General features: G+C 47.8%; 1 protein-coding gene across 1 annotated transcript in view; it reads left to right on the plus strand.

Moving 5' to 3' along the window:
* LOC144125510 (clavesin-2-like) overlaps positions 1-26,023 on the plus strand; it is a 63,063-nt gene that overhangs the window by 28,653 nt on the left and 8,387 nt on the right. The window contains exons 2-3 of the mRNA XM_077658970.1: positions 15,433-15,725; positions 24,619-24,778. Coding sequence (XP_077515096.1) covers positions 15,467-15,725; positions 24,619-24,778 — 419 coding nt within the window. The 5' untranslated portion in view covers positions 15,433-15,466. The remainder of the gene's footprint in view (positions 1-15,432; positions 15,726-24,618; positions 24,779-26,023) is intronic.

Raw genomic sequence — 26,023 nt, forward strand, 5'->3', positions numbered from 1 at the left:
CAGAGCACCAATGAGTGACGATAATTGCGGGTTCCGTTTCCTCGCATGAGTGACGGAAACGGTACAGCGCGCCTTTCCATATTCGCGCGCACTCACAGCGGTCACCGGTTTGTGTATATAGGTTTAGCACGCGCCGATTATTTGGCCACCACTGGTAGGTAACAGCGGGGTCATGTAGACGAGCGGGGCGGGACCGGAGTATGAATTGAGGAAAGCGGCCGGCTTCCCGCTTACAGACATTCGCACACCTGTTTAGAGTGCTCCTAGGACACGCTTCTGCATACGTTTGTGGCATATATCGCTGTTTTTCTAGGCTGCATTTAGCTTTTAAGAAGCGTGGCTTGCTGGACCTTTTGGTGCCTATTTAGTAAGACAAAAAAAAAACTCTGGGAAAAAGAACTTGTGCACAAGAAGAGGATAACACGAGGACGACACAAGGACAAGACAAGAAGCGTCGTCCCTGTGCTGACTTGCTGTGCACATGTTCCTTCTCCTGTCGTTTTTCTTTTCTTTTTTTTTTGAGCACAAAGAGGAAGATAGAGAGGAAGAGGGGTGTTTTGGTTGGCTACCCTGCACTGGGGAAGAGGGGTGACGGGATTGAGAAAGGAAAGAAAGAAGGGGCGAGGGGCACCGACACAACTGGTGCCTCAAGCCAATCGCTTTCAGGAAGCACAACAGTGCCTTGTATGCCCTGAGGGCAGTCGATTGCTGTGGTTACGATGCCACGATATTATCCTCTGTGAAAGGGCGAGGATCGAGGCGGTCCAGAGCACAACGCAGCGTATATCTTTGGTCGAAAAGGCAGGACACTCACACAAGAGATGTACAATTGTTTTTTTTTTGTTTTCGAAACGTAGCGCTTAAAGATGGGGACACAGGAGAAGGCAACGACACAAACATTTTTGTACCCCCAATTGTCTCCTCGCAGCCACATCTTTCAGAAGAAGGGCTATCGGCCATTCCAATCCAGAATGTGTATTGCTTTGCAAATGCAACACCGAGCCATAGATGGCACAGCAATCTTGCTTCTCGACGCGGTATAGGCGCTCATTCCTGGCTTTAGCAGCGTCGTACGTCGTCTTCTATACGAATATGAGGGAGTTTCCGAATTCAACCCTCCTATATGTGGCTTCCAAAACCTATCCAAAAAGAACCAGACGGTAGCCGATCTGTTATGCCCCATTACCCCCACCCCCCGCCCCCGCACTCTAGGAAGCAGCTGAATCGGTCACGTCTTCAAAGGTATAGAGTTAACCCGTTCTGGCGCCGGTCGCCATTTCTTGAAAAAAACCAGTCACAAAAGACAAGGGACAAGAGAAGGAGTGTACACGCCACAACGACTGGTGTTGTGGCGTGTACACTCCTTCTCTTGTCCCCTGTCTTTTGTGACTGGTTTTTTTTTCAAGTTACTATGAACCAACTGGCCCGCATTTCAACCCTTCGCCATTTCTGTTCAAAACAATTATTTATTTGCTTAAACTATACGCTCAGGCCTCCCGAAAGTAAGTTTGTCACTTTCCCAACGCCAGTGGCGGGGCCATGGAGGAAAAATTGCGGGGCCAAGCGCCAAATGCGTAATCCCGACCGCATGCTACACTGCCTCTTGTAGTACACACAACCCCCGAGGAATCGTCGAATAATCTTGTGTTTAAAAAGATGCATATAGCGTTACAAACAGAAAAGAAAGAAACAATAGTGTTAGCTGTGACAACACCTGTCTGCATGAAAATTCAGTGGACGTGCTACCAAGCTCATTGTTTTGTTAAATAATATTTACTGCGCTCGATAGTTAACATTAAAGAGCACCCCATTCGCGATATAAATGCTGCTAAATTCTCATTAAATGACGAATTTACTACTAAGTGTGGCACACTTCCGGAAAAATCTGAAAGTTCGCTATGTAGACAGCACTATGTACATACATGACGCCTGAAAGGGTTAATAAGAACATCGAGCACATACATGTCCGACATTCTCGGACAAAAATTTGAATGTTAGCAAATTGTAAGATACTGTTAAGGAAATGTCAAAGGCAATGATCCATTCTTACGACGTGCAGCAAAATGTTTCATTCGAAGTTTTTCCATCCCTCGCATCGAACAGTTGAGACTGCCATAGAAACCCAATTGGGAACGCTTTTGACGACAGCAAAAACGCTAATAGCAAAAAAAAATGCAAGCCTGCCGACGGGAGATCTGAGGATATATTGATTGTTATAGTGAAATCTTACAGTGTATGAAAAAAAAACATTTATACGCTCTTTCCCGTTAAAAATACCTTTGTCCAGAATTGTTGGGTATGAGTATCCAGTGAGCGCTCACAAGGCCGTCATAGTTACGCTTGAGAGGTTCCCCCATTTCCTCAGCTTCTCGGCCACCCCTCCTCCCTCTCTCCCAGTGCCCTCACTTTCCTCCTAACCATGTAGTAAGGAGAAAAAGGCAGAGAGGAGGATAGGAGAGAGAGAGAGTGAAATTGGCCAGATTTGAGGCCAGACGAGGAGCAGGGTAACGGAGACGAGCATAGGAGAGCGTGAAAGTTGTCGGATTGGAGGCCAGTCACAGCTCGAAAACCAACAGCTGAGCTTCCAATTCCCGCCATTGTAACAAGTGTAACCGTCCTGTCAGTTTTTACGGTGAGAGCCCTGGGCCTTCCCGTGAGTGAAGTCAGTAGAATCAGGCAGGTGCCTGAGGTGAACTCACAGAAGCGTGCTCCGGAAGAGGCACATTCCGGCCCGGAGGGTGCCCGGAAGTTCCCCCATTCCGCTGCGATCCGCTAGGGGCGCCATCTTCAGAATTTGGCAGGTGGCCGGAAGTTGCCCTCATCCCCCCCCCCCCCCCCCCCTCAGACACACACGTAGACCACGCCTACTTCGACGAAGGGAGCGGACCTTGAACTGCCATCTCGGATGACGTTGGTGCTAGGAAGGACGTGCAGCAGTGAGTGTGTACTAAGCGTCAGCGCTAAGCCTCTTGGAGAATCTTTTAACTAGGCCGTAGCCTAGTTTAGCCGATAATATTTTTTCTCTACTAAAAATAGTTTTTTTCAGGCATGAGAACGAAGTACAATATATATGAAAGTGCATGCCATTTAACACATTGTTTCCAGCGAATGGCTTCTAAACAAGATCGGAATAGTCTGCAGTGTGCCATTCGCACACTCTAGACGAGTGTATGAAACGTTGTACGGGTGTCTTATTCTGCGAAATCGGGTGAAACAGTAAAAAAAAGTAAATGCGAAGAAAATATCGAAAATTGCATGGACGTGCAAAATGAAGCAGTTTTCGATTGCAACTTTCACAAACATGTGATGTGACGTTAGTGGGGTGGGAGACAAGAGGTATGAGGAGACAAGAGGCCGTGAGAAGGGACTGAAACGCGGCTGGCATGAGCACGGCACCGTTCGGCATGCTCACCACACATCCTTAGTACTATTTACGGCTAAACTGGAATTGAATTAAGTGCCTGCTCCAACAGTAGGTTTTTTGTTTGGCTCTGCGGACATCAAGAGAGTGATAAAACGGGGGGAATGCAGTACGACTTCTAAAATTCAGCACGATTGCTAAAATTAACGATCTTACCCATCAGTACTGCCTTAAACAAAGGCGAAAAAATTGGCAGAAACTCCATTGCTCTATCATAAATGTGTGAATGCCACGCCAGTACGGCTAGTAAACCATAGCTCCTCTAACCGCGGCCAAACACCACAATCGCTTTTGGAACTAAAAGCTGTAGTCCTCCCAAGCTGAGCCTGAAGGTCATCTGGCTCTTGGATTTGACCTCTAACGGGAGGCGCGCCGCCAGTGCAAATGCGCGCATGGCAGGTGCCTCGATCTTCACCTTCACCTTCGTCGCCACAGCTGCGCGCTTAGCATTCACGTCCGCCGCTGCGCTGGCTGCTGCTCGGCCGCTCCTGCTCGCCAGTTGTGGCATATGTGATGTGTCACGTGATTCGCTCTTGCGTTTGGCGTCACGTGATGTCTCACGTGATTTCCTCTAACTGAAACAATTTGCTCTCTCTGAAGTCTTGAAAAAATAAAGATGAACCAAAGCTAAACCGTGTGCAAGCATGCTTAACAGAGCTTTCGCTCTGTATATCCTGGCTCAGCTGAGTTGAGCCAGAGCGACTTTTTTCGTCAGGTCCACATTTCAGTGACAGTTCCGCAATATCTCCTGTAAAACTATAAACCGCGCGGTTATCCCCCACACTTACACTGCAGACAAGCAAGTATAAGGACACATAGTCTTTAATTATACGTCGTTACGGGATGTTAACTGGTGTCTAAGCGTCACGTAATGCACCCAGGTCCATTTTAATTCGCTAATTTAATAGTTTTTAATGTTTCCTGATAAATAACACTGAATTATTCAAGCAAATATTAATTATTGACACTACTGATTATTAATATTGTCCGTTGAATATTAATGTATTAGAAAAAGAAGACAAGAGAAAAGGTTCAAAGAGAAACTTCCATACAGTGAAGTGAAGAGTTAAATATTGCATTTTCGGAAAGGCATTGTGGTACATTATTTTACGCGTGATCCTAACCGTTACGGCGGCTGCGCTAACACGTCGGGCGCGGAATACACACAGCAGGCGCTACTACCGCAGTCAAATTTCAACGGGCATAATTTTAAGCGTTAGTTACCACTATACTCTTGTGGAGTTCGCTGACCATTCCGCGAACTCGTTGGTCTTGTGTTCGCAAGGAAGGCCGCTCCAGCAGGGTCGGAAGTCCCCAACAAAGGGGCCCGTCCGGTCCCTGCATCCCCTTTGTGCAGCGGACGTCCTCGTTTACGCCGCGCCGTCACGGGGATGACCCGCCGGGAAAAACGCGAACCAAGTACAGCTGACGACATGTGGTTGTTAAGGGGTGGACGAGGTTTCGGGGGCGCACGAGATATTAGCCGAGTGACCGGAAACCCACTATTCCTGTAACGACTGTCTACTTCCCTTAACGACTGTGTTCTCTTTGTTGCTGTCAACAACCTGAGTCATCGCCTCGTCGGCACATGTTTCTAGCGTCTGTGGTGCCGTGGGTGCCGTGGGGAACGGAAGTCGCATTTGTGTTGTTTGTCTATTTGATTGCAACCTCTCCTTTCCCAAATGTTTAATCAGTACTTTTTCCCCAATCTCTGATCAGTGGGCGGACCTTGTTTTCCTTTCCCTAACCACTGATTGGCGAGATGGGTCGTTTGTTATCTTATTGGTTGCATTCCCCGCTAAGGGCGGAGACAGAGGGTTTAAAACCAAGCGCTCTGGGTTGAGCGGGGGCTGAATTCGTCTGATCCACGATTTAGTCATGTAAATAGTTTTCTCCTTGCTTTGTTTCTTCTCGTTTTTGTACCTATGTTGTAAATAAATAGTTAACCTTCTCCTTTCCTTGAGTAATGTGAATGTTTGCGAGTAGAACCACCGGGTCATCAAGAAACCCCGATTTCATCATCAAGTAGTTTCCTCTCATCGCCACCTGAAGGCGGAAATTCAACTGGCGCAGTCGAGACAGGATCGCAACTACTCTATTCAAAACTGCCTTCACAAAATTATTGTTTTAGGGGCTCCTTGGGCCGACCAGCAACTTTTTGGCTGAAGCTTCTAGCGCATTTAATTCGATTATCCTTATTCTTCGCCGACTGTTCAGCCCATTAAAGAAAAGAACAATGCTGTGTGCTCCAAATCACCGCTAACAATAGTACCTGAAGTGGGGAACTTCGGAGGAGGGTGGACTATTACTTTCAAAAATTCGGTGCAGGGTATGAACAGTACCACGTTCTTTATAAAAGACATTGTGTGCCCAGCACTATCGGTGTCACTTCAGCACTTTTTGAAGCTTCAGTTTTCAGACGTATACATGTATGAGGCAAACAATCTGCGAATACCCTGCTGGTCCCACGCAGCGGTATACCATTTAGGGAAACTGCTTGCCGGGCGTATATGACGCCAACCGCGCAGGAACGATGTCGTCGTTACACTGCGTGGAATTACTTCCAAGTTTCGCCGAGAACAGAACATGTTTAACCTTCGGCCGCTTAATGATAAGAGGCACTTCGGTGCATTATAAGTTTTTGTCATTCAGGAGACGTACCAGCGGAGACGTACCGGACGCCTCTTCCGCACGCGCAGTGGCCCCGCCTGGCCGCACCCATGTCACTGCGCATGCGCGGTGGGGGCGTCCGGTAAACCTGTATACGTCTCCGCTAGTACGCTTCCGTTATGCTAAAACATCTATTATCCGCGACCACTGCGCTTTGAAGAGGCAATGTGTAGGCTCTCCCGAATTGGCTGTGACGGTGACTGTATGCGTTGTGCTGCTAACTGCCAGTAGCGTGTTGCCTGAGATGTAGAGATGCAATACCTGCATTGTGGGTCCATCTGTGCGCTTCAGGCTGGCTGTTTCAGAGGATATCGATCGTCGAAAAGGGGCAAACGAGAATGCATCGATAATTAGGTGACGAGTGGGGCAAAACGCTGAATTGGGCAACGCTCGACATTTTCTTACCGGTATCTAACATTTAAATATGGGATAAAATTAGTTGGTTATTTAGCTGAAATGGCCTTCCACGTGTGCACTGCTACTCAACCTAATGCTGACGAGATTGATTCTTCTCAAAAAGAGCAAAAAAAAAATTGCGAAGTGAGGCTTTGTGAACGAGAAGGCGGTTGAAGAGGAGTGACTTTCTGTGTGAAACGTATTTCGGTACACTGTGCCGCATCACCGAGCAAGCGTCCAGTTTAAACTTCAGCGTTTATTTAATAAACTTAGTTAATTGCTTTAAGTAAGAAAAGTTAAAGTGGCTGTGCTCGTCGCATTCTTGCGGGAAAATTATTTGATCAGCAGTATGTGTTGTATCGAACCTAAAGTAGAGATATTAATTTTATTACTTGCTCCAAAGCTTTATTATTGTTTTAGCACATTCCTGGATCGTCCGAAAATACAGACAGAAAACTTTGATTGCCGGATGACGCAAAGACGCCACGAAGAAAGCTCTGGAGAGCATCCAGCATGAACTGTGCCACACTACGTTTTGCGAGCCTGAAGACGCCCACCATAGAATATTAAGTCAAATGGTGAAACTTGAAGGGAGGGACCTACACAAGGTTTCTTTTTAACTTACCCAGCTCGGTCTGACCTACAATCACGTGTCCATGGGCACCGACACATCCTTTTTGTAGGTGCCCAACGCGTTCACATTCTGCGAACTGTACCAAACTACATGCTCATTCGGCAAGGACGAAGAGAAAAAAGTACAGCTATAACATTAAAACAGATAAAATGTTGCGAAAGCAGGAAATTCAAAACTGTCGCCTAACCACGTCAAGCCTGGCTGTTGAACTGCCTAGTCTGTAGCGGGTCATAGAATAAAACAGTGCTTTGCTCTGTATATGTTTACTATGTTTGCCATGAGGATAGAACCACATTATGTAGGGGACCATGGAGCCAACCTTGTGTGAATTGATTCAAGAGACTGAGCAAAGCATCGATTTTTGAAGGAAGCCTCATTTTGTCTTGTGGAATGTCTTATTCTGGTCCGGGTATCGGGCCAGAATTGCGAAAGTTTGAACTTTCTAACACAAAATTTTAATGTGTTTTCCTTCAGATGTCCTCTTCATATTTACTGAGTGAGGCAGGGTGGTAGCAAATGATTCTGCAGTGTTTGCTTCTTGGAACTTGAGAATAATAAATCCAAAGCAGTGATAGCGCTTTGCCCCATTCTTTCGTATCGTAATAGCGAGACCAGGCATCAGTACCGGAGCTTATTGCTGTAACACCACTTTGCATTCATATGCTACATGTACCCTCTTTGCCGAAAGTAACAAAGCAAGGGGCTTTGCTAGTCTGCTGTGTAGTAGGGTCCTTACGGCACCTGTAAGGACCAAAAGGTCTCTAAAGACGAAAGCAAGGGTTCCTCTTCCTTACTCAGATTTCGAGCTTAAGGGATACCATAACTTTTCCGTTACATGGCTAAGAAACAAATTAGTTTGCTTGGTTACGTTTGACGAAGACGCTACTCTAACGCCTTGTGTGACAATTTCGTCCTAGTGTGTCTCCAAAGTTCTCAACTTAACGAGTAAAATATGTCTTTAATGTTCCCTGCGTTACATGCTCAAGAAAGCTGTCATCAATGTTTTTCGTTCATTTTCTGCTCCTGCTTCCGTAAGCAGCCGATAGCCTAGTCGTAGTTTAAGGGTGAATAACAATACGAATACTTACATTTACCGCAGTGCTTACTGCGAGCTTAAGTTCCGATTGCGAAGAGAACCGAGCGCGTCACGGCGTCAGCGCACGCAGCCGCAAACCCATCGGTGACTACTTGAGCTCATAAATCTGTGGCGTCAAACCTAAGTCTGACACGCCCACTATTCGCTCGACGTCCCAGCAGCTCGCGTGAGACACGAAGTGATGAAGCCTTCGTAATGCCGTTGATGCTCGTATCACAGCTGGAATTGGGCTTACAAGCTATCAGCCCGCACTATTACTAATGTTAAAATAAATTAATTTTTCAGCTACGTTTTTATTATTAGTGTGTGGAAGGTATACTTATATGTGCACAAATCGAACAGCAAGAAAATATCCTTTTCTTATTAATCTGTCAAGATTTTCTGAGAAAAAAAATTGTTTAACAGTGAAGGGTGAATAGAGTATATAGGAACGAAATAAACAGTACAGCCCGTATCAGTTACGATTATTCGCTGCAAAGAAGAGCACGCCGAAACAAGAGTACTTTCAACTACAGCAGTTACAGACCAGGAGTAATGAGTGGATTAATTACGGCTGAAATTGCTAAAGGTATTTTCAAGCATCCTCCGCCACCTGGTGTTTTTTTACACGCACTGCAGTCTCACTAAACAAGCAGCGGATGTTTTGCATTTCGTCTGTATAGTGGCCGGACGTTGAGACTTCGGTCTCATTAATGCTTAAATGAGCTGAATTCGGTGCTGCATAAATTCAAAAAAGCTGGGCAGCTGAAGTTGAGAGCAGCACGATTTTTCAAATCTTTCATATCAAATCAGTCTTTATTCAGTATTCTTCCGTTATATTCAGTACTTGCAATGTTCAGCGTTGTGAAACTTACACACTACGATCCCGCGTGCTCGCGAGCGTAGCACCCGGGGCCACGGGGTGACACCAGCGAAATCACTGCAGCGAAACGCACCCCGCTGTCAGACACCGTTTCATCCACCACCGCACCATGCATACCAAATATTATACCGTGTGTGCCGGCATGCGGCACGCATGTATACGTAACGGCGTTTCCTCAAAAGCACCCCGTCTGCGCATCACTTGTACGCGCATCAAACCGACGCGCGTGCACTCATGCAAACACGATGCATCCGTTGGGCAAGAGTAAAAATAAGAGGAGGAAAACATATAAAAAAGAAAAGCGCGCGCTGTGCGACGCTTCCTGGATGAGGATGCACGCACGCAAAGCTGATTTCCTAATGAGTATCTCTGCAAATAGCCGCGAGTGTATGATCAAACACGAGGGAAGAAGGCGGTGAGGGGAAACGCGCAGACCCGCGCGCACGCGACCATGTCCGCCGAAAAGAAAAAGAAGAAAGACTTTGGCTCTAAATGAAACGACAAAATCATCATCATATGTAGCACTCGCGGCAACACGGGAAGCGAGCGCTTTCACCAATCCGCTTCGCCCGGACGTTTCCTCGGCGTGTGTCCCTCCATGCAGGAAGGGCGAGGGTATCGGGCGCCGGAGGATGCGGTATGTCGCTGGGCTGATCCTGCACACCCGTTCACAGCGTGGTCTGCGATGCGTTTGTCACGGTATACGCACGGCGTTCGCGAGGTACTCGATCGGCACACCAGGGGGAGCAGCAAGCAGTATACGCGGCGAAATGCAACGGGCATTAAGGCAACACGCGGAAACGCCGTCATGGCGCGTCCGTATGGTAGTGGGACCTCGGTGGAAGTTCCACTACCGGGAAAGACAAAAGCTGCGCGCGCTCGGCTCGCTCCGTAGCTAACGATTAGGCGCGGTCGCTTTCACGTGTTAGGGCGCCATGAAGGGAAAGCGCGCACGTATACCTCCTCCCTCCTCCTTGCGGAGGGCAGCACGAGTTTGCCACGTGTTCGCAAATGGGAGACATACAGGTCAATGTATCTGCCGCGTGAGTAACAGAACACGCTGTTGTTGGAAACGGGGAAAATTCCCCGTTAGGTCACGATCAGGGAAGGGGCGGTTTTGTGTGTTGGCCCCCGTTGTGCTCAGCGCCTCGTTGTGTCGACGTCCTATCCACTCAATGGAAACTGTCGCTGTATCAACAGAGTAAAAGCAGTCGCCGCGGTGGCTCAGTGGTTATGGCGCTCGGCTGCTGGCCCGAAAGACGTGGGTTCGATCCCGGCCGCGGCGGTCGAATTTCGATGGAGGCGAAAATCTAGAGGCCCGTGTGCTGTGCGATGTCAGTGCACGTTAAAGAACCCCAGGTGGTCGAAATTCCCGGAGCCCTTCACTACGGCGTCCCTCATAGCCTGGGTCGCTTTGGGACGTTAAACCCATGTAAACCAAACCAAACCAAACCAATAGAGTAAAAGTAAATGACCGCAGATTAAGCGAGTAACAGTTCAGAGAGAAAGGTCGCTTCAGTTTCTCTTGTACGCAACCATCGGTCAGTCACGCCCAATCAGTCATATCATGTTCGCGGATGTCGTGAGTCGAAAGGAACGTCGCACTCCCCTAACAGTCAGCTAGGTTTCTTTAAAAACTGTCACCCTCTAAAGCTGAAGGAAAAAAAGTAGCGAAGGCCCCTAGCGACTCTTCGTTAAGTCAAACTGTTCGGCAAGGCTGTTTTAAAAACACCTCCATAAGCGGTGCTATCAATGTTCAGGCGCCCGCAGGCAACGCCAAACACTCGTGACGTGCTTCTATAGGTGTATTTTGCGCGTGCAACACATGGATCATAGATGGCCAGCATCAGATATATGGGGAAGGTAATGACCATCCAGCTGCAGCTAGTGCACCAGCAGTAAAAAATTTTCGGAGAGCAATCTCAACGCCGTCCTTTCGTGCATCCTGAAAAGGATACATGCAACCTAATTGTTAGTGGGCCAATTAACGGTGCGCCAATTAACCTCAAGCAGTACGCCGTGAATTCAAAGAAACTTATTTTTTCGAAGTTTCCTTCTATATAGCTTCGACGGCGAGTGCACATCGCACTCTCACAAAAAAAACCAAAGAAACTCCAGTTTCGACCACTGCAGAAGCGAAAGGCCGGCCTAATACGCGTTCTCGTTGCGCGTGTGTCTGACTGTATACACGTAGCAAAGGCAGAGATGTCACTAAGGTTTTTGTGGCCCACTGTATGAACAGCATTACGTATCCGATGTCATCAGCGTTTATGGAGTCCAGTTCGTCATGCACACGTCATTTTCAATGGGCAAGAAAACACGGCCGTCAATATTTCTCTCCCCATCTCCACCGCGCTCTGCCCCCGTGCATGCATCCGCGAACCGACCAACGTCACGCAGGGGGACACGGTGCGACAAACCGTGGAAAAACAAAAATGTTGCGACAGCGCTGCACGGCGGTTGGTGAGCGTGATGAAAAGTGAGAAGCTGTCCGGCTGTTCAGAGTGGAAGGATGCTGGACACGATTAAAAAAAAAAAAACGCGAACGCATACACACGCGAGAAAGCAGGTCGCAGCGCCCATGCAAGAGGAGCCAGCGGCCGGAGAGCAATGGTGGCACGAAAGGGGAGACCAGCATTGCCTTCCTCCTCTTGCACTAAGGGGCGCTGCGCGCATCGCTTGCTCGCTTCCTGGAGTCGGTGCAAGAGTGCGTGCGTGCGTAGTGAGGGCACCGTGGCAGGTCGCGTCATCAGGGTCGAAGAAAGCGAAAACTGACCAGACCAGGTAGATGGCGAGATTCACGACCGCGTGACCAGTGGACCACCGGCCCCGTGGCCGTCACGGATACGGGAGGCACTGCGCACGCTAGCGGATCGCGCTGAATGGGCGGTGGAAAGAGAGAAAGGACAACACGTGTATGGCTAACAGTCTTCTACGCAGTACGGAGTAGGTGCTATGCCACGTCTCTCATACGTTCAGGCTCCGCTGCAATTTTGTGCGTTGTGCACGCAGATTCCCAATATATATCGAGAAACTTGGAACAGGCCTTCCACAACAAAAATAGCGCTGCTGGCTCCCTCCTCACTACCACATTGTCGTATCGCATAGAACCGAGATTAGAATGGCCCATTTTAGTTACGCAAAAAAAAAATGTAAAGACAAGTCATGTTTTTACCTATCAGCCCCTTTTCTCGTTGAGTGGAAAATAAGGTTTCATTTGATTTGAGTTTGATTTCAACTTAAACACTTCAAGTTGTAGAGCTAGGCTTGCCAACTGAGCGCATGAATCAGAGGAAGCTGTTATAGCTTTGGCTTAGCCAGATAGCCCCGCATTCTGCCGCGGAACCACCCTCAGGTTTAGCAGTCTTCCGCCTTCGTCATAATCTCCGCCTTCCACGGTAGCCACCCTCCGTGTTCTTTCCGTGCAGCCACCTTCTGGTTACGCATTACTCCGCAGTCGTCATAACCTACCAAGCCACTGTATAGTCGGATACAGCTAACTCTGCGGTGAAGCTCCGCCCCCATTCAGGACCGCCACGCGCAATCATCCCAGGGCAAAAACGTAGTCCGTTGTTGAAGTTTTTCTTATTACCTAATAAAAGAAACTAACCACAGAAAAAATGATAAACTCAAGAATTTTGATGCTTCTTGCTTGTTCAAAATGGGCAAACATTAAAAAGCTTGTTTCCTTTACTGTTGTAATTGGTGAGCAGAGTAACGTATGACGCCGCGTACCATGACGCACTGTTACCAACTGCTGTTTTTTTTTTTAATCTTAAGTTGTATCCTGCTATAGGCCACTCACCGCCTCCCACTCTCTCTCTCACTTCTCCCTCGCACTGGCCCTCTCCCTCCTCTCTCCTAAACATGTAGAGGGGAATTTCACTTTCTCCATTTTACCACCTGCCAATCGAGAAAGGTGGCGGCCATTCAATTTAGTTTAAAATTGAGTTTAATAAATTCACTGAATAATTGATGTCTTACGGCTGACACTGCATATTCCACGGTAGAATGCGGAGCTATATGGCTAAACCAAATATATAACAGATGTCGCTGTAAAACAACACGAGCGTTTACATTGCTACGACAGCAAAAACGACTTTACTGAGGTTAAGTGTACTTACGTACACCAGCAGAAAAAACTTTTATGAAAGCCAATATTGGCCCAAAAGTTTAATTTCATCGCCGCCTTTCCACGCAGCTCACAATGACATATGCAGCCTAATACGGAGCGTCCGAATTTCACTGCGCCCTGGATGCATGGTTTCGCCAAAGGCGGGCACCAAATGAAGCGTACCTCGGCCTACATTTATTTATAACTTTTAAAACAAGAATCTATCACCCCCCCCCCTTTTCTTTTTGTTAACCGTTGTGTCTATATACGTTAACAAAGCGCCCGCAAAGCGGCGATTCTGCATGTCCTTCTACACTCTGGCTAAACAGTAGCGGCGATGTGGAGGAAGTGTTTAACTCCCAAGAGCAGCCTATAAAACCTCTCAAGAGCAGTCATAACAGCTCAGCCCTGACCATCCTTTGTTCTCAAGATTAATCGGGGACAGGCTATTTTAACCCACAGAGTGCCAAAAGACGCAACCCTTTGGTCCCTGGACTGACCTAGACAGCCTTAGTCATCGCAGCCTGCACTGTGCCACACGAAAATAACGCATTGTCCACAGTGGAAGCCGACTTGCGTGCCCCAGCCGGCACGAAGACCATCTCGCGAGAAAAGAAGCCAAGCAGGTTCGGAAAACATTTGTGATTACCACTGGCTTTTCACCGGACAAGGGTTCAGGCAGGAAAGGTCTGGGGCGCGGTGGCCGTGCGTAGTAAACGCCCCGGATAGCAGGTTCCGCGTGTGTTCCCCGCATCTCGGCGAGCGACTATTTCTGTCGGTCACAGCACGCTAGGGGGCGTTCGCGGAGACTGCTGGCCCCGAGAAAAGCGGGGGGCGGAAAACGGAGCAAGCGGAAGGTTGGCCGTTTTATGCAGCTGCATCAAAGAGGGGGTGATAACGGCTGACAATGCACTAATGGCGGTTGCTGTCAGTGCCCTCTTCCTTATTAGAATGGCTTTCTCACTATTGTTCTTTCCGTCCTAGCACCGGTTCACGCAACTGCGGAGCACTTTTTCTCGTTCTGTTTACTTTACACAATGCATCATAAGACGTCGTTGAAGGCTCGTAGAGCGGTGTTGAAGGCAAACATCATTTCTTCCTTTCATTCGCGAGACCCGAATTTTTGAAAAAAGTCAGTCGATTTGGGTAATTAGGCTACATGCGGATATGGGCGCTAGCATGATGTCATTCGTCGGTTGGAGCTACGACCTACTAGGTGGTACCATGGCTACTAACTAGCTAGTGACCAGCCCAACTTATTCTTCCGTTTAGTTACTGTGCAAACATCATTTAAATCACGTTCGCCTCCTAACCGGTGCTGGTCATTCCTCCTAGCTCGGTGCGCTTAGGGGCAGTGCCGCCTAATTAGCGCCCCAGGTTCTCGCATGGGTACCACCGGCTACACCTTAGCAAGTAAGCCACCCGGTGGGCAGGTGAACAGTGGTGCAGTGGGACAAGGCAGGTGCTATGGCAGGTATTGCCATCGGTGGGACTTGGGTTGGGATGCGACCCGGGTTGCTCTTCCCGAGAAGCCCCTCACGATTAAATTGGCTGCCACCTGACATGGGGGCCAGGTTGCCCACCACCCGGTGGGCAGGTGAGCAGCCTGCCACACAACCGGCTTCAGACAGAGAGACAAACACAGAACGGCCATATTCAGGGAATGGTCACTATAAGTGCTAGAGCACTAAAGGTGACATTTATAATAGCAGCGTTGGAGAACGGGCGGCTACGAGAAAATGTAGGACAAGACGAATCCAGCTGGCCTATGTCACTCAATATTTTCGCCCCGTTTGTTGGATCGGAATGCGCATCTCTCGTAGTGTCGCCTCATTTCTGTGCTGGCTGTAACCGGCCGAGTTATGAACACTAATATTAAATGTAATAATCTGTGATAATTTCCACAACTATTTTGTATTAAAACGAAACGAAAGACAGATTATTGAGGACAGCGTTGTGGCAGCACGGAGACATGCTACTGCATATGGCTGGTCAACTAGTGAGCAGCGTAATCGATCAAGAGCAGAAGTGCATGTTAACGAGGCTTAAGTAAATGCTTATAAATGCTTCTTATGGTTCTCCTCACCGTACACATCTTCCTGGCATACCGGCAGGTAACCGCAGCATACATTCAAGACAGCATGAGTGTGTCTTAGTTAAGGTGGTTTCACGGCTTTGCAATCGCTTTGCTTCTCTTTCGTGTATATTAATCTGGTTTACGCATGTACCCCTGACGCAGGGTCATCGTCGAGGGCCGGAACAGCAGCACCAGCATGCAGAACAATGTGAACGCGGCCGAGTCGGCGGAGGAGGCCCGCCGCCGGGCCAAGAAGGACAAGCAGCTCATCAAGAAGTTCGAGAAGGAGAAGGAGCGCATGCGCAAGCAGCTTGCCCTGGAAGACGAGTACGCAGACCCCATCAAGGAGTTCCTGCCGCCGGAGGAGGAGGAGAACGACGACCTTCGCATGAAGGCCATCCAGGCCCTGAGGGAGTGGGTCCTGCAGCAGCCCCACTTCGTCAACTGCAGGACAGGTGCGTAAGACAGGTACTACAACATGCACACATCGTCAACGACCGACCCGAAACGAATGCAGCACCTGTGGTGACTTAGGTTGCTGATTTTTTCAAGCGGTTCGCATACCGAAGGGCACCGGTAGTAAACACAACAGTGATGATCGTGTAACAGAAATGCGTATTCATTGTTAAGAGCAGCAACAGTGATCGAATAATGGAGTCAAAACGCCATCACGATATGTGTCCAGCCAATGCCCCCTAGATAGAGGAGGCCTGGTCACTATTTTTATGACGAAAATAGGGTAGTCGGGGCAAATCGAGCCATGGCGAGGGAACGACCAGCCTATACAGCTTGGCAGTATAGCTGCCGGCTGTGTCGTTTCGTGCACGTACGCTCTTATTCGGTGCTTTTTTTTTTATGCTGGAAAGTCTTGTCTGCTGAAACTCCTGTTGTTGTCATCGAGAAATAAGTTCCCAGTGCACCTTTTAAGGGCTACCTGTTCGGAAATAAGGGCACGCACTTCATGACAGCAAGCGTCGAAGCGATCTGTAATTAGGCCTACTGCACGCCAGCCGACGCCAGCGGTGTTGTGTGTGAGTGAATGGTTATGAAAGCGCAGAAAGAAAGTGAAATATGGGCCGCTGGGCATTACTTCTTTCTGTCGACGACATAAGCATTTCACGTTCCAGGCAAGTACTTCAGAATGGAGGTAAAAACAGCCCGACTGCACCGGCGTCTTCCCGCCGGCTTGGACTGCTGTCGGCCGCGTAATTCACAGAATTGTTCGAAACAAGTTTATCGACTAATTATGAAATTGTGAATGATGTTACGTGCATTCGCCGTTAACGTACATTGTGGGCAGTGCCTGTGGCTTCGAAACTGTCCTGGAGTATTTTCCAAGTATGAGACGAGCTTCAACACTCCGCAGTGTTCGTCCGTGCGTTTTTTAGGCACTCGTGCTTTGCGTTGCGTTGGGATATGCGAAACTCTTGTGTTTTCTCTCTTCTGTGTCATAAATCTGTGAAAATGATTGTCCCTTCAATAACTAACATTAACGCATATTTCCTTCCTTTTTTCGTTTGTCGCCCGAGTCATGCCAATGTTAAGCAGTGAGAGGATTGTTTACAACCTGGTTCGGGAGTGCTGCTCTTGGGAATTTTGTTCCCTTGCGCTCTGCACGTCCATCACAATGTGCATACCTTCGAAAAGGACATGCAAAGTGGCAGTAACGAAAAGACTCTTCGTTGTAGTGCTTCCTGTGAAACAGTAGTGCTTCCTGTGAAACAGAGGTTGTATTTCCTATGTAGGTCCTGAAAAACGCTTCTACCTGCTTTCTAATGACGCTCCTATTTGTCACAGAACGCGTTAGTTGCATATCCTTTGACTTAAGCGTACTTGTTGAGTTGTGGCTTACCTTCCAAATCATTAAGGAATGCGGAAGGAGGTATTTAATTCTGTCACGTGCCATGTTGCTATGTTGTGTTTGAAAGCAGACAAGCATGAAGTGATTCTTGAGTTTAATTTCGCAGTTGGTATTAGCCGGAGCTTTTCGGCGCAGATGGCCGAACGGGTTTGTTCGACATATCTTTTTGAGAGATCGTAAGAAGGCACAAGTAATGAGGTGTGTGTATGCAGGCGATAAGTAAGCACGGAATCTGCACGCTTTCATCGAGAACGGTGGCATGGAAATACAGGAGAGAAGCAGTGTGAAAGTTTCTAACTTTCCTGGTTGTGCTTGGTGTCCATCCACAAAAACGAGGATGTGCGTTTCTTTTTTTTTTTCGGAGTATGTGACCACAATCCACCAAATAAGCTGTTGCCTATTGAAACATTCGAAGGTGTGTCATTTGAAAATCAGCAAAAAAGACCAGTGACATCGGTACATCGCGGAAAAACAAGTGTCGTGGAAGGTGATAGCACCTGACTGGCCCAGTTAGTATGTTTTGTTTTTCGTGTTGCTGATTAGTCGTTTAAGTTCACCAAGGAGACCAAGAAGCCAGGACGAAACATTTTCAGTTTTATGCCTTAAGTCAAATGTATATCGACAGTGATCAAATGTGATCAAATGCTTGCGTGTATCGACAGTACACAGATGTGATCAAATGTGTACGTGTATCGACAGTACTCAAAGCGTTTGTCTGGATGATTCCTGGCGTGAGGGATATTATTTCCTGCATATTGTCCCCATTTAGGTTCTTAGAACATATTCCTTCGCATGTCATTTCTAAATAAATAATAAAATAAATAAATAAATAAGTATCCAACTAAAACCTGCGTTCGCATGCGTGAGTTTAGCTCACAACAGGAGATAGGTGTAAACTGCAACATGTGCGCTGGCAGTTGTCAGCATTGGTGCTTACCTTTGAGGACTGCGATGGTATATGTATCCCTTGCGAGGAAGAGCCCGAAGCCACTTGTCTCGTCGTTCGACGTCTGGCGGAAAACCGAAAACCCTTGCTTTGGGGCCATCGGGGTAATTTGCGCGGCACCATGGAACACAGCAGTGCAATGGCATTTCCGCACATCTTCAGCCGTCCCGTCTCGTTTGACGTACCGAGGAGGAATGAGAGCCCGACAATTGTCGGCGAAAGCGACCGACGATGTTGCAACAAGTGGCTATGTCCATGTTCCGCATCAAGCGATATGGCGATAAAACCGAGACCCGAGAAGCGCCTCGTCAGAGCAACGGTCGGCCTTCTTGTTTCGCATGACACGGCGCAAAAAGCGGCTCAGGTAGTTTCAATCGCCAGATGCGCGATAACCATCTGCGGAAGCCGTCGTCTTTAAATTGGTTGACGGTGAAGCCGCGAAAACCACCCGCGTCAGCCACCACAGGCACCGGCCACCTCTGCTACATCAGCCGCGTGGAGAGGAGGATATGATCAGGCCTTCTCTATCTAGGGGGCAGCCGAGGGCATTCAGCGGTCCCGACCCGTTGGCGGCAATTCCGGCATATGCATATGCCTACTACACGGTCGCGTGCATGGGATGTAACTGTAGTCAAACAGTGCCCTAGTTCCTACTTTAAAACTCCTAAGCAATGCGAGCTTAGGCACGTATTTCTAATGCGTTCGTACTCCTTTATCAACAGCCAGAACGCCCGGATATCGAACGAGTCGAACGCCTTTGTTCCGAAAAGTTGTATCCGGTCCAAAAGGGGGCTCTCTGTTGTGACGTCATTTAGCACGACACTTATGCCATTCCTGCAGCTCAAAATCTCCTGAACTTGAGCAGACCTCTTTTCCTTACCCGCGCGGAGCTCTGGACCTTCGGATTCGCCGTACAGTTAATCCCGATATACTGCTCACAGCGAACCGTGTGGGTCGGACACTTTTGACGAAGGCTGGCATGTTTCAGGAGAATGCCAGTAGACTTGCCATTACACTAAAGAGGCACCAAAGCTGCCGCTATAATGTGCCGCACGTTTTGCCGGCGAACCTTCAGTCAAAGGGTCTACTTGCCTCCTCGTTGTGTTCTTGCTCTGTTTTGTTCAAAGGAGCATGAAAGGGCGGAAGAAGAAACCGGTAGCAGCAAGGTGACAGCAGTCTTTCTCAAACAAGTGATCGTCTACACCATCCTGAAAGACTACTTCCGCGTCGCTCAAGCTAGAAGTGTCGTTGGCTTGAGGCGAAACGACACTGTTGCCCAATACGCACAGTATACACGTAGTAATGTTGCGCGCGTCTGCAGGTTCAGATCGTCCACGTCCTCACGATCATCTGCCGGTTCGTCACGCCAAGCGTTTCGCAAAGCAGCAGCATCTTTCCAGCGAAGGTCATTGCCCCGATTTCTCCGGCTGCTATGCAGGCCGTTCTGAGGCTGCTCTCTCGCTTTCAAGTGGAACTAATTTTGATCCGTTTCCGTTGCTGCGCTAGCCGGAAGAGAGAACGAGCGAACTTCCGTGCATTTAAACATTGCAGCCAGACAGGATGCTTACCGTTTACCGTTCAACTTGCAAATTCATATAAATGCATTACATAAGCACTATGAGTGCTGGGTAATAGCTTCTCTTCCCTTATTTGTAGCCTTTTTCTTTCTTTCGTTTCTTCATTATTTCTTTCTCCTGCATAGCACTTCTTTCTTCTTTCTAACTCTCTTTCTTTGGTTTTCATTCCTTTTATATCTCGTTTTCCGACACGCTCTTGAGTACAGGATAATCGTGGCGTGCAGCTATATAACGTCATTTCCTGCAGCCTTTACCGGCTATATGCATCCTTGCGTTCCAGTTTAAAATGAAGCGCCTTCAAGTCTGACCCCATTCGTCCATTTTCTCTCGCTCGTTAACCTTTCAGCCGCATCCTTGGTTGCACAACTGCGACACACCAAGCACGCTGCCGCTGTAACACAAGCAAGCCCCGCAGCTGTCACTGCGTTACGGCTTGCGCGGTAAGCCCAAGGCGGCACTCGGTTTTCAGCCGTTGGGTACTTGCTCAGCCTCTACGGAAAGAGGCTACACAGGCCCGGAAGTTGGCGCCGTACTTCCGGCACTCACGTGGCACAGGAAAGTGTTTTTTTTTTCGCTTGCGCCACACGGAGATCTTCGAACTCGAAGCGTGAACGCTCACTGCGGTGGCGAGATGTACGCAGAGGTCCACATACTGTGCCGCGGCGCTTGTCAGAGGAGGAAATGAACACGCACTGAAAGGCGATTGCTTTCAGGTGCCAGCTGTGTTATGCAGTGTGCGATAACAGCATAACCCACTTGTGGTTGTGTAACGTTCACGGTCATATAACGATTCATGTCTAGGTAAGTACACAGCAATTGGCCGCACTTTAATACTAACGGAGCTCATAAATACCTCACTTGGCATCATTAGTTCTTGCTTGTTCCTCCTCCACATGATCCTCTAACCCCCCCCCCCCCTTTTTCTCGCGTTTTGTCACCTACTATCTAAAACACGCGATTACGTTGCGCATAGCTGGCTATCTATAATTTATTGCCAGTCACGCACAGCAATAATTTCCTTCTCGATCGCATTACAGTACTGAGCTCGTAAATTACCGTTCATGATGCTCTTGTTGTAGTGCGATCACATAATAACAAATGGTCGCAAATGCCGCTCAAGCTCAAAGGGGGAAAAAAGCGAACACCTAACTACACCAGCTCTAATACAAGACGCACCTAAGTAACGTTTCTCTGCATATGTTTGCTTCATTATATTCCTGGCACTGTAGGCTTGTATTACTCGGCCCTCTCTCAGTTCCCAACTTCCCATTGCATACGCATTCCGACTATCTCAGCACACACACACACACACACACACACACACTCACAGACACACACACACGCAGGAAAAGAAAGAACAGAGCGTATGTTTCTATGTTTGGCCACTTGGACTTCTCGGTCGCATAGCTAGCACCGGCGGCGCTAAACAGGCGAGCTGATAAATAAACATCGTAATTCCTATTTCGGTACACCTTCGCGTTCAAGGTGCGTGGTCGCGTGCGCAGAAAGCAAAATGGCACCGCTATTTTTTGCTGCGATTCACGGTCTCGCCTCTCTCGAAGCCGCGCCCCATCTTAGCAGCAGCGAGCTGAAAGGCGCCCAGTGGACTCGCATAATTACACGGCTTCAAAGTGCCGCCCATGTACCGGACCTTTTACAGTGGCCGTGCCCTTTTCCTCAGTCTGCTTTTTGGTGCTGGTGTCCGCTGCCCGTGGTGGACCGTAAACCGCACTCGTGCATACTCGCTTCTAGGGCAGCCAGTCAGTTGTACACTCATCAGGGTCAAGTGTGCGCCGGCGTGAAATGTGAGGGTCACGGTGGAGGAAGGCCTCTGTGCCGGACGAAGGCCGCTCATTGGCCACCACCCCGTGCCTCGAATATAGAAATCACGACGAGCTGCATTCGTCGTCGGGATCGTCCTGGAGGTAACCTCGTATACAAAGGCTTCCTCATTGCGGGGGCGGATTCGACTCCTTCTTTACGCACTCAAAATATAGAAGGCGACACATAGTTCCATGCAATACAGCTAGATACGTGCGAATGACCACCGCGTGTGGACGACGCATAGCTCGCACAGCTCGCCGGAGTTCAGTTCAGTGTACAAGTGCGGTCAAAAGTAAACGGAGCACGCAATTTTCTTAAAATATTCTTCACTCGCTGCCTAATTGAAATTTCCGGCAAATATATAAGCATGGTGGTAGTTGACGTTGGGGCGCTTTCTTATGGACAAACAACGTTAATTCATTTGCAGTTGGTAAGTCGTGATTGAAATTAGAACAAAACAGCGTGCTTAGTTTACTTACATCCGCACCTGTACTTGTCACAAGGCACTTTGGAAGCTAACCCTGCAGGTTCTTCCAAGATATCATAGGAAACGGACAGTGGAATCAGCGGCAGACATTGTGGGAAACTGAAACTAACGAGTTCTTTCGCTGAACACTTTCTAGGCCTATAAAATGCACTGTAAAAAAACAACAGAATCTTCCAAATAAGCAGAGCAGCCTTTCCTATCGCGGATATTAAGGAGTAATTTTACCCAAGACCGCTTTTCGCCTTTTCATACTGGAAGATGAAGGAAGATAAAGATAGGTTCGTATTTGCCCTGTTGTCAACGGACTGCTATGCTGTGAATACTGTCGGTGTACCCCATGGAGGCTCTAGGACTTTCGCTATGACGCAGTGCCCGTCCCTCCCACCGCCTTGACGCCTGAGAAGGCACGAATTTGCGGCTTATAAAAGATGCTGGGGTCTCGCCCGGGAACAAGGCTGTGTACCATAAGTCGCGAATTGTGAAATACTTAGTTATTTCGGCGGTTTTTGCATTGATCGAATGCATGCTCACGTGCCAATCCTTGGCCGAAAACAACCAACCACAGGTTTTTGCAAGTAGTGAAAACAAACTTATAAGGTGAATTCCTCAGTGTATGGCCTAAACAACTTCTCTGCTCCAAACAATCTGCTTTCGTCTGCAGGCGCATGCTCTGAAAAAAAAAAAAAAATTCGCATCCATGCGCCAGACGTTCCAAGACACTTAGATAAGTGCTTTAAAATAGAGCGGATCATTTGATGCAAATAAAGGTGTCATATTCTTTGGCTGATAACACTTTAACGAACCTTTCAACATGCTTCAAGCTGTGAATTAGTCCAGAGCAATTAATAATAGTCTTGTCTGGAGAATACAATGTTCAGTTATAACAAACAGCCGCTTAAGGAAAAATTTATTGAAACGTAATGGTTATTTATAAGCGCTGGCCAGGACCATGTCTTATTGAAATAGCAGTTAAATGGCTGTATCTACTATCGCAGGCACATGTGTAGTGAAGATATCACGCAAAATTTTCACACAAGTTCACTATCCTGAACCTGTGTTTGGTTGAACGCAGCTCCACGATACTGAACCTGTGTTCGATTGAACGCAGGTCGGCGATCACAACCACTTGAACGCTTGTAGGCGGACGCATCTGAGTGAGCCTCTACGCATTTTTTTTTCTCATTGAAGTCAATGCATATTAAGCTGCCGACATCACGTAAAAATGTGATGAGTGTCTTGCCGAAGATGCTTTTTTTTTGAAGAGCGCACAGCGAGTCTATTTAATAATAAGCAATTTTAGAAACAATATCTTTGCTCAAAACTGTTTTTTTTTTTGCCCTCAAGTATACCTCACATAGGAAAAAAAAATAATAATAAGTTGATTTTTATGGGTGTGTGTCCTTCAGAAATCTGAAGATAGCACTTTATCTGCGTACAAAAAGATTAAACATTTTGTTCAGATCGTTCGCGTTACTATACGGTAGCTTATGCGACTGCACGAATAACACTGGCGGCCCTTTGCAAAGTGTTTTTTCTTTACTTCGAGTTCTTTCCGGCTCCTAACAATGAGTAGAGGTTGGGCACACAGTGCAATGGTGAAGCTGTTGGCTGCATGCCGCAAAAGTAGCTCTAAGGTTTTTAGCGGTCAAGAAGTTATGCCCGTTAGTCCAGTGTTTTAGCGGAATCCCCCAAAGTGGAGTAGATGCGTAATAAGGGAGTAATTGCTCATTAGCATTTGGGTGTAACGCGCAAGTGCAAGTGGCTGCTCTTGGATGTATGCTAATCAGAAATTACTACCTTATTATAAGCTATGCCTGATATCGAATACACAGCTATCTAATTTCGGTACCAGCCGAAAACAAAAATATTCCAACGCAGGTAGTTCTGTGCGCGGAGAGTTCATAAACCCGAGGCAATATAATAAAGCATAGTTTCCTAGACAACGGCGCGAATAGCTCAGGTTGTTGAGCTGTGGTGTCTATGTCACAGTGCCCTTCAGTAGCAACGTGCTACCAGAGGACAATGTGCTTTCAGGCACTTTTAAATTTAGTTATTGCGCGCCCTTTCTGAACGTTTTGCGACATCAGCCAACTCAAGAGCCTCCCACTTCCGTATGCATAAAACCGACTAGTGAATGTTCCTCATCAGGTGGCAGCCCACAAGCAGCCTGATGTTTTCGCATGCTTGCTATCTCTTTGAGCTGTGCATCTGTATGACGTCTGTTCTTGCCGCATACGAATTATTCTAAGGTACAGCGACTGTGCTCGAACTTTCGGCGTCATTCCGGTAAAACGTTGTTATCTGCTTAGCTCCGCTATGCTATTTTTAGCTGCTAGCCGTCGAGGTGGCTCAGCGGTTATGGTGATCGGCTGTTGATACGTACGAAATATGCGGGTTTGATACCTACCGCGGCGGTCGCATTACTTTGGAGGCGAAGTGCTAGATGCCCGTGTACTGTGCGATGTCAGTGCACGATAAAGGATCCCAGGTGGTCGAAATTGTCCAGAGCCGTTCACTACGGCGCCCCTTTTAGCCTGAGTGACTTCGGGACGTTAGGCACCATGAACCAAACCAAACAATTTTGGCCGCTCTTTTGTGCTTGCTTCGGTCACTGAACTCGCTTCGATGCTTTCTTTTTGTGTGTCTATTGCAGATGACAAATTCCTGCTCAGGTTCTTGCGGGCTCGCAAGTACTGCATGAGCTCTGCCCAAGAGACTCTGGACAAGTACCTGACCGTCAGAACGCAGTATCCCATCTTCTTCAAGCGCCCAGACATCTACGATGAGTCGCTGCGTGATCTTTTGGCTAAGGGGTGAGTTCTTTAGCAGCAAGCACTAGCCTGTAGAGACTTCCGCTCACAGAAACCTTGGATTAGTGAGCTCTAAGCATCTAGTATTTCATCGATAACCGCAGAAACTTACACCCGCAGTCAAAAGTTTGTGGAACGCAATATTAGCGAAAAAAAACTAATCTCTTCGCCTTCTATGCACGGAGACCGGAACAAATATACACCTGAGCCAAATCCTGAGCGTGCGAATTACACAGGGCACCACTGAAAATCAAGGAATGCGCCATGGATGCAAAGACGTTGCATTTCTTGTCCGAAGTATAGCCTTACGTAAACTTGTTACGGCGGGTGTACGGGTTCGGTTGTCGCCAAAAGCTCGCTGCAACAGACCGTCGCGTACCGTAAATAGGCATAGATTATCGCCCGATACCCTACACTTCAAAGCTGACGAAGGTAATGTTAACGCATCCGCGGAGTACCCGGTAGTAAAAAAGAAAACTGGTGAATTGGCGGCGGAATGCAGGAAATCGACGTAAGAGAAGGTCGTAGAAGTCATATTCACTATAACCTAAGTGCTGTAGAAATTAACTTTTGAAAAGAGGATGAGTTTAAAGGCGTGTAATTGTCAAAACTAAGACGAATTATTTTAAAAATAACAATAATAATCGCTAACACCGCATTTTATAGGGGCGCTCTTGCCACGCTTTCATCCATCGTATTCTTAGAGATGTGAAGATTCCGTACAAAGTGTAAGAGCCGCCCAGTAGGTAATGTAAGAACGTTGTTTGCGCCAGGAGTTGGAGAATATTTCAATGTATATCGTACACGTGCTAGTCTGCGTTCTTCGCGCTCACCTGTTGCCAAAACGAGTTTTCCAGGATCCTTAAAGTCAGGAAGAACCGCATATTTTTTTCTAACGGTATCCGCCATGTGATCTGTACAACATGCAGCATTACTGGAGACTGCGTGAAATGCACTGTTGTCGGCAGGCGCGATCTTAATTATGCTTGCTGTTTGAATAAACCTATTCCTGCTGATAGGATAGGGTCACAATCAAGTAGCAACTCCTATCGCTGTTTTATGTTTCAAGCTGTGAGCACTGCGTGGCTTTGATGCATTTAGCGAGCACCTTGCCGACGCGCAGGATGCGTTAAGAGTTTTATGTCTTAAGGTTTGTGAAGCGACATTGAAATATGACACTCATATCCTCGCATATTGATGTGTAGCCAGGCGCCGACGAAACGCAGTTTTCTCTCCGATCTTCGGCAA

Source organism: Amblyomma americanum, chromosome 3 (genome assembly GCF_052857255.1).
Source record: "Amblyomma americanum isolate KBUSLIRL-KWMA chromosome 3, ASM5285725v1, whole genome shotgun sequence".
Taxonomy (NCBI): domain Eukaryota; kingdom Metazoa; phylum Arthropoda; class Arachnida; order Ixodida; family Ixodidae; genus Amblyomma; species Amblyomma americanum.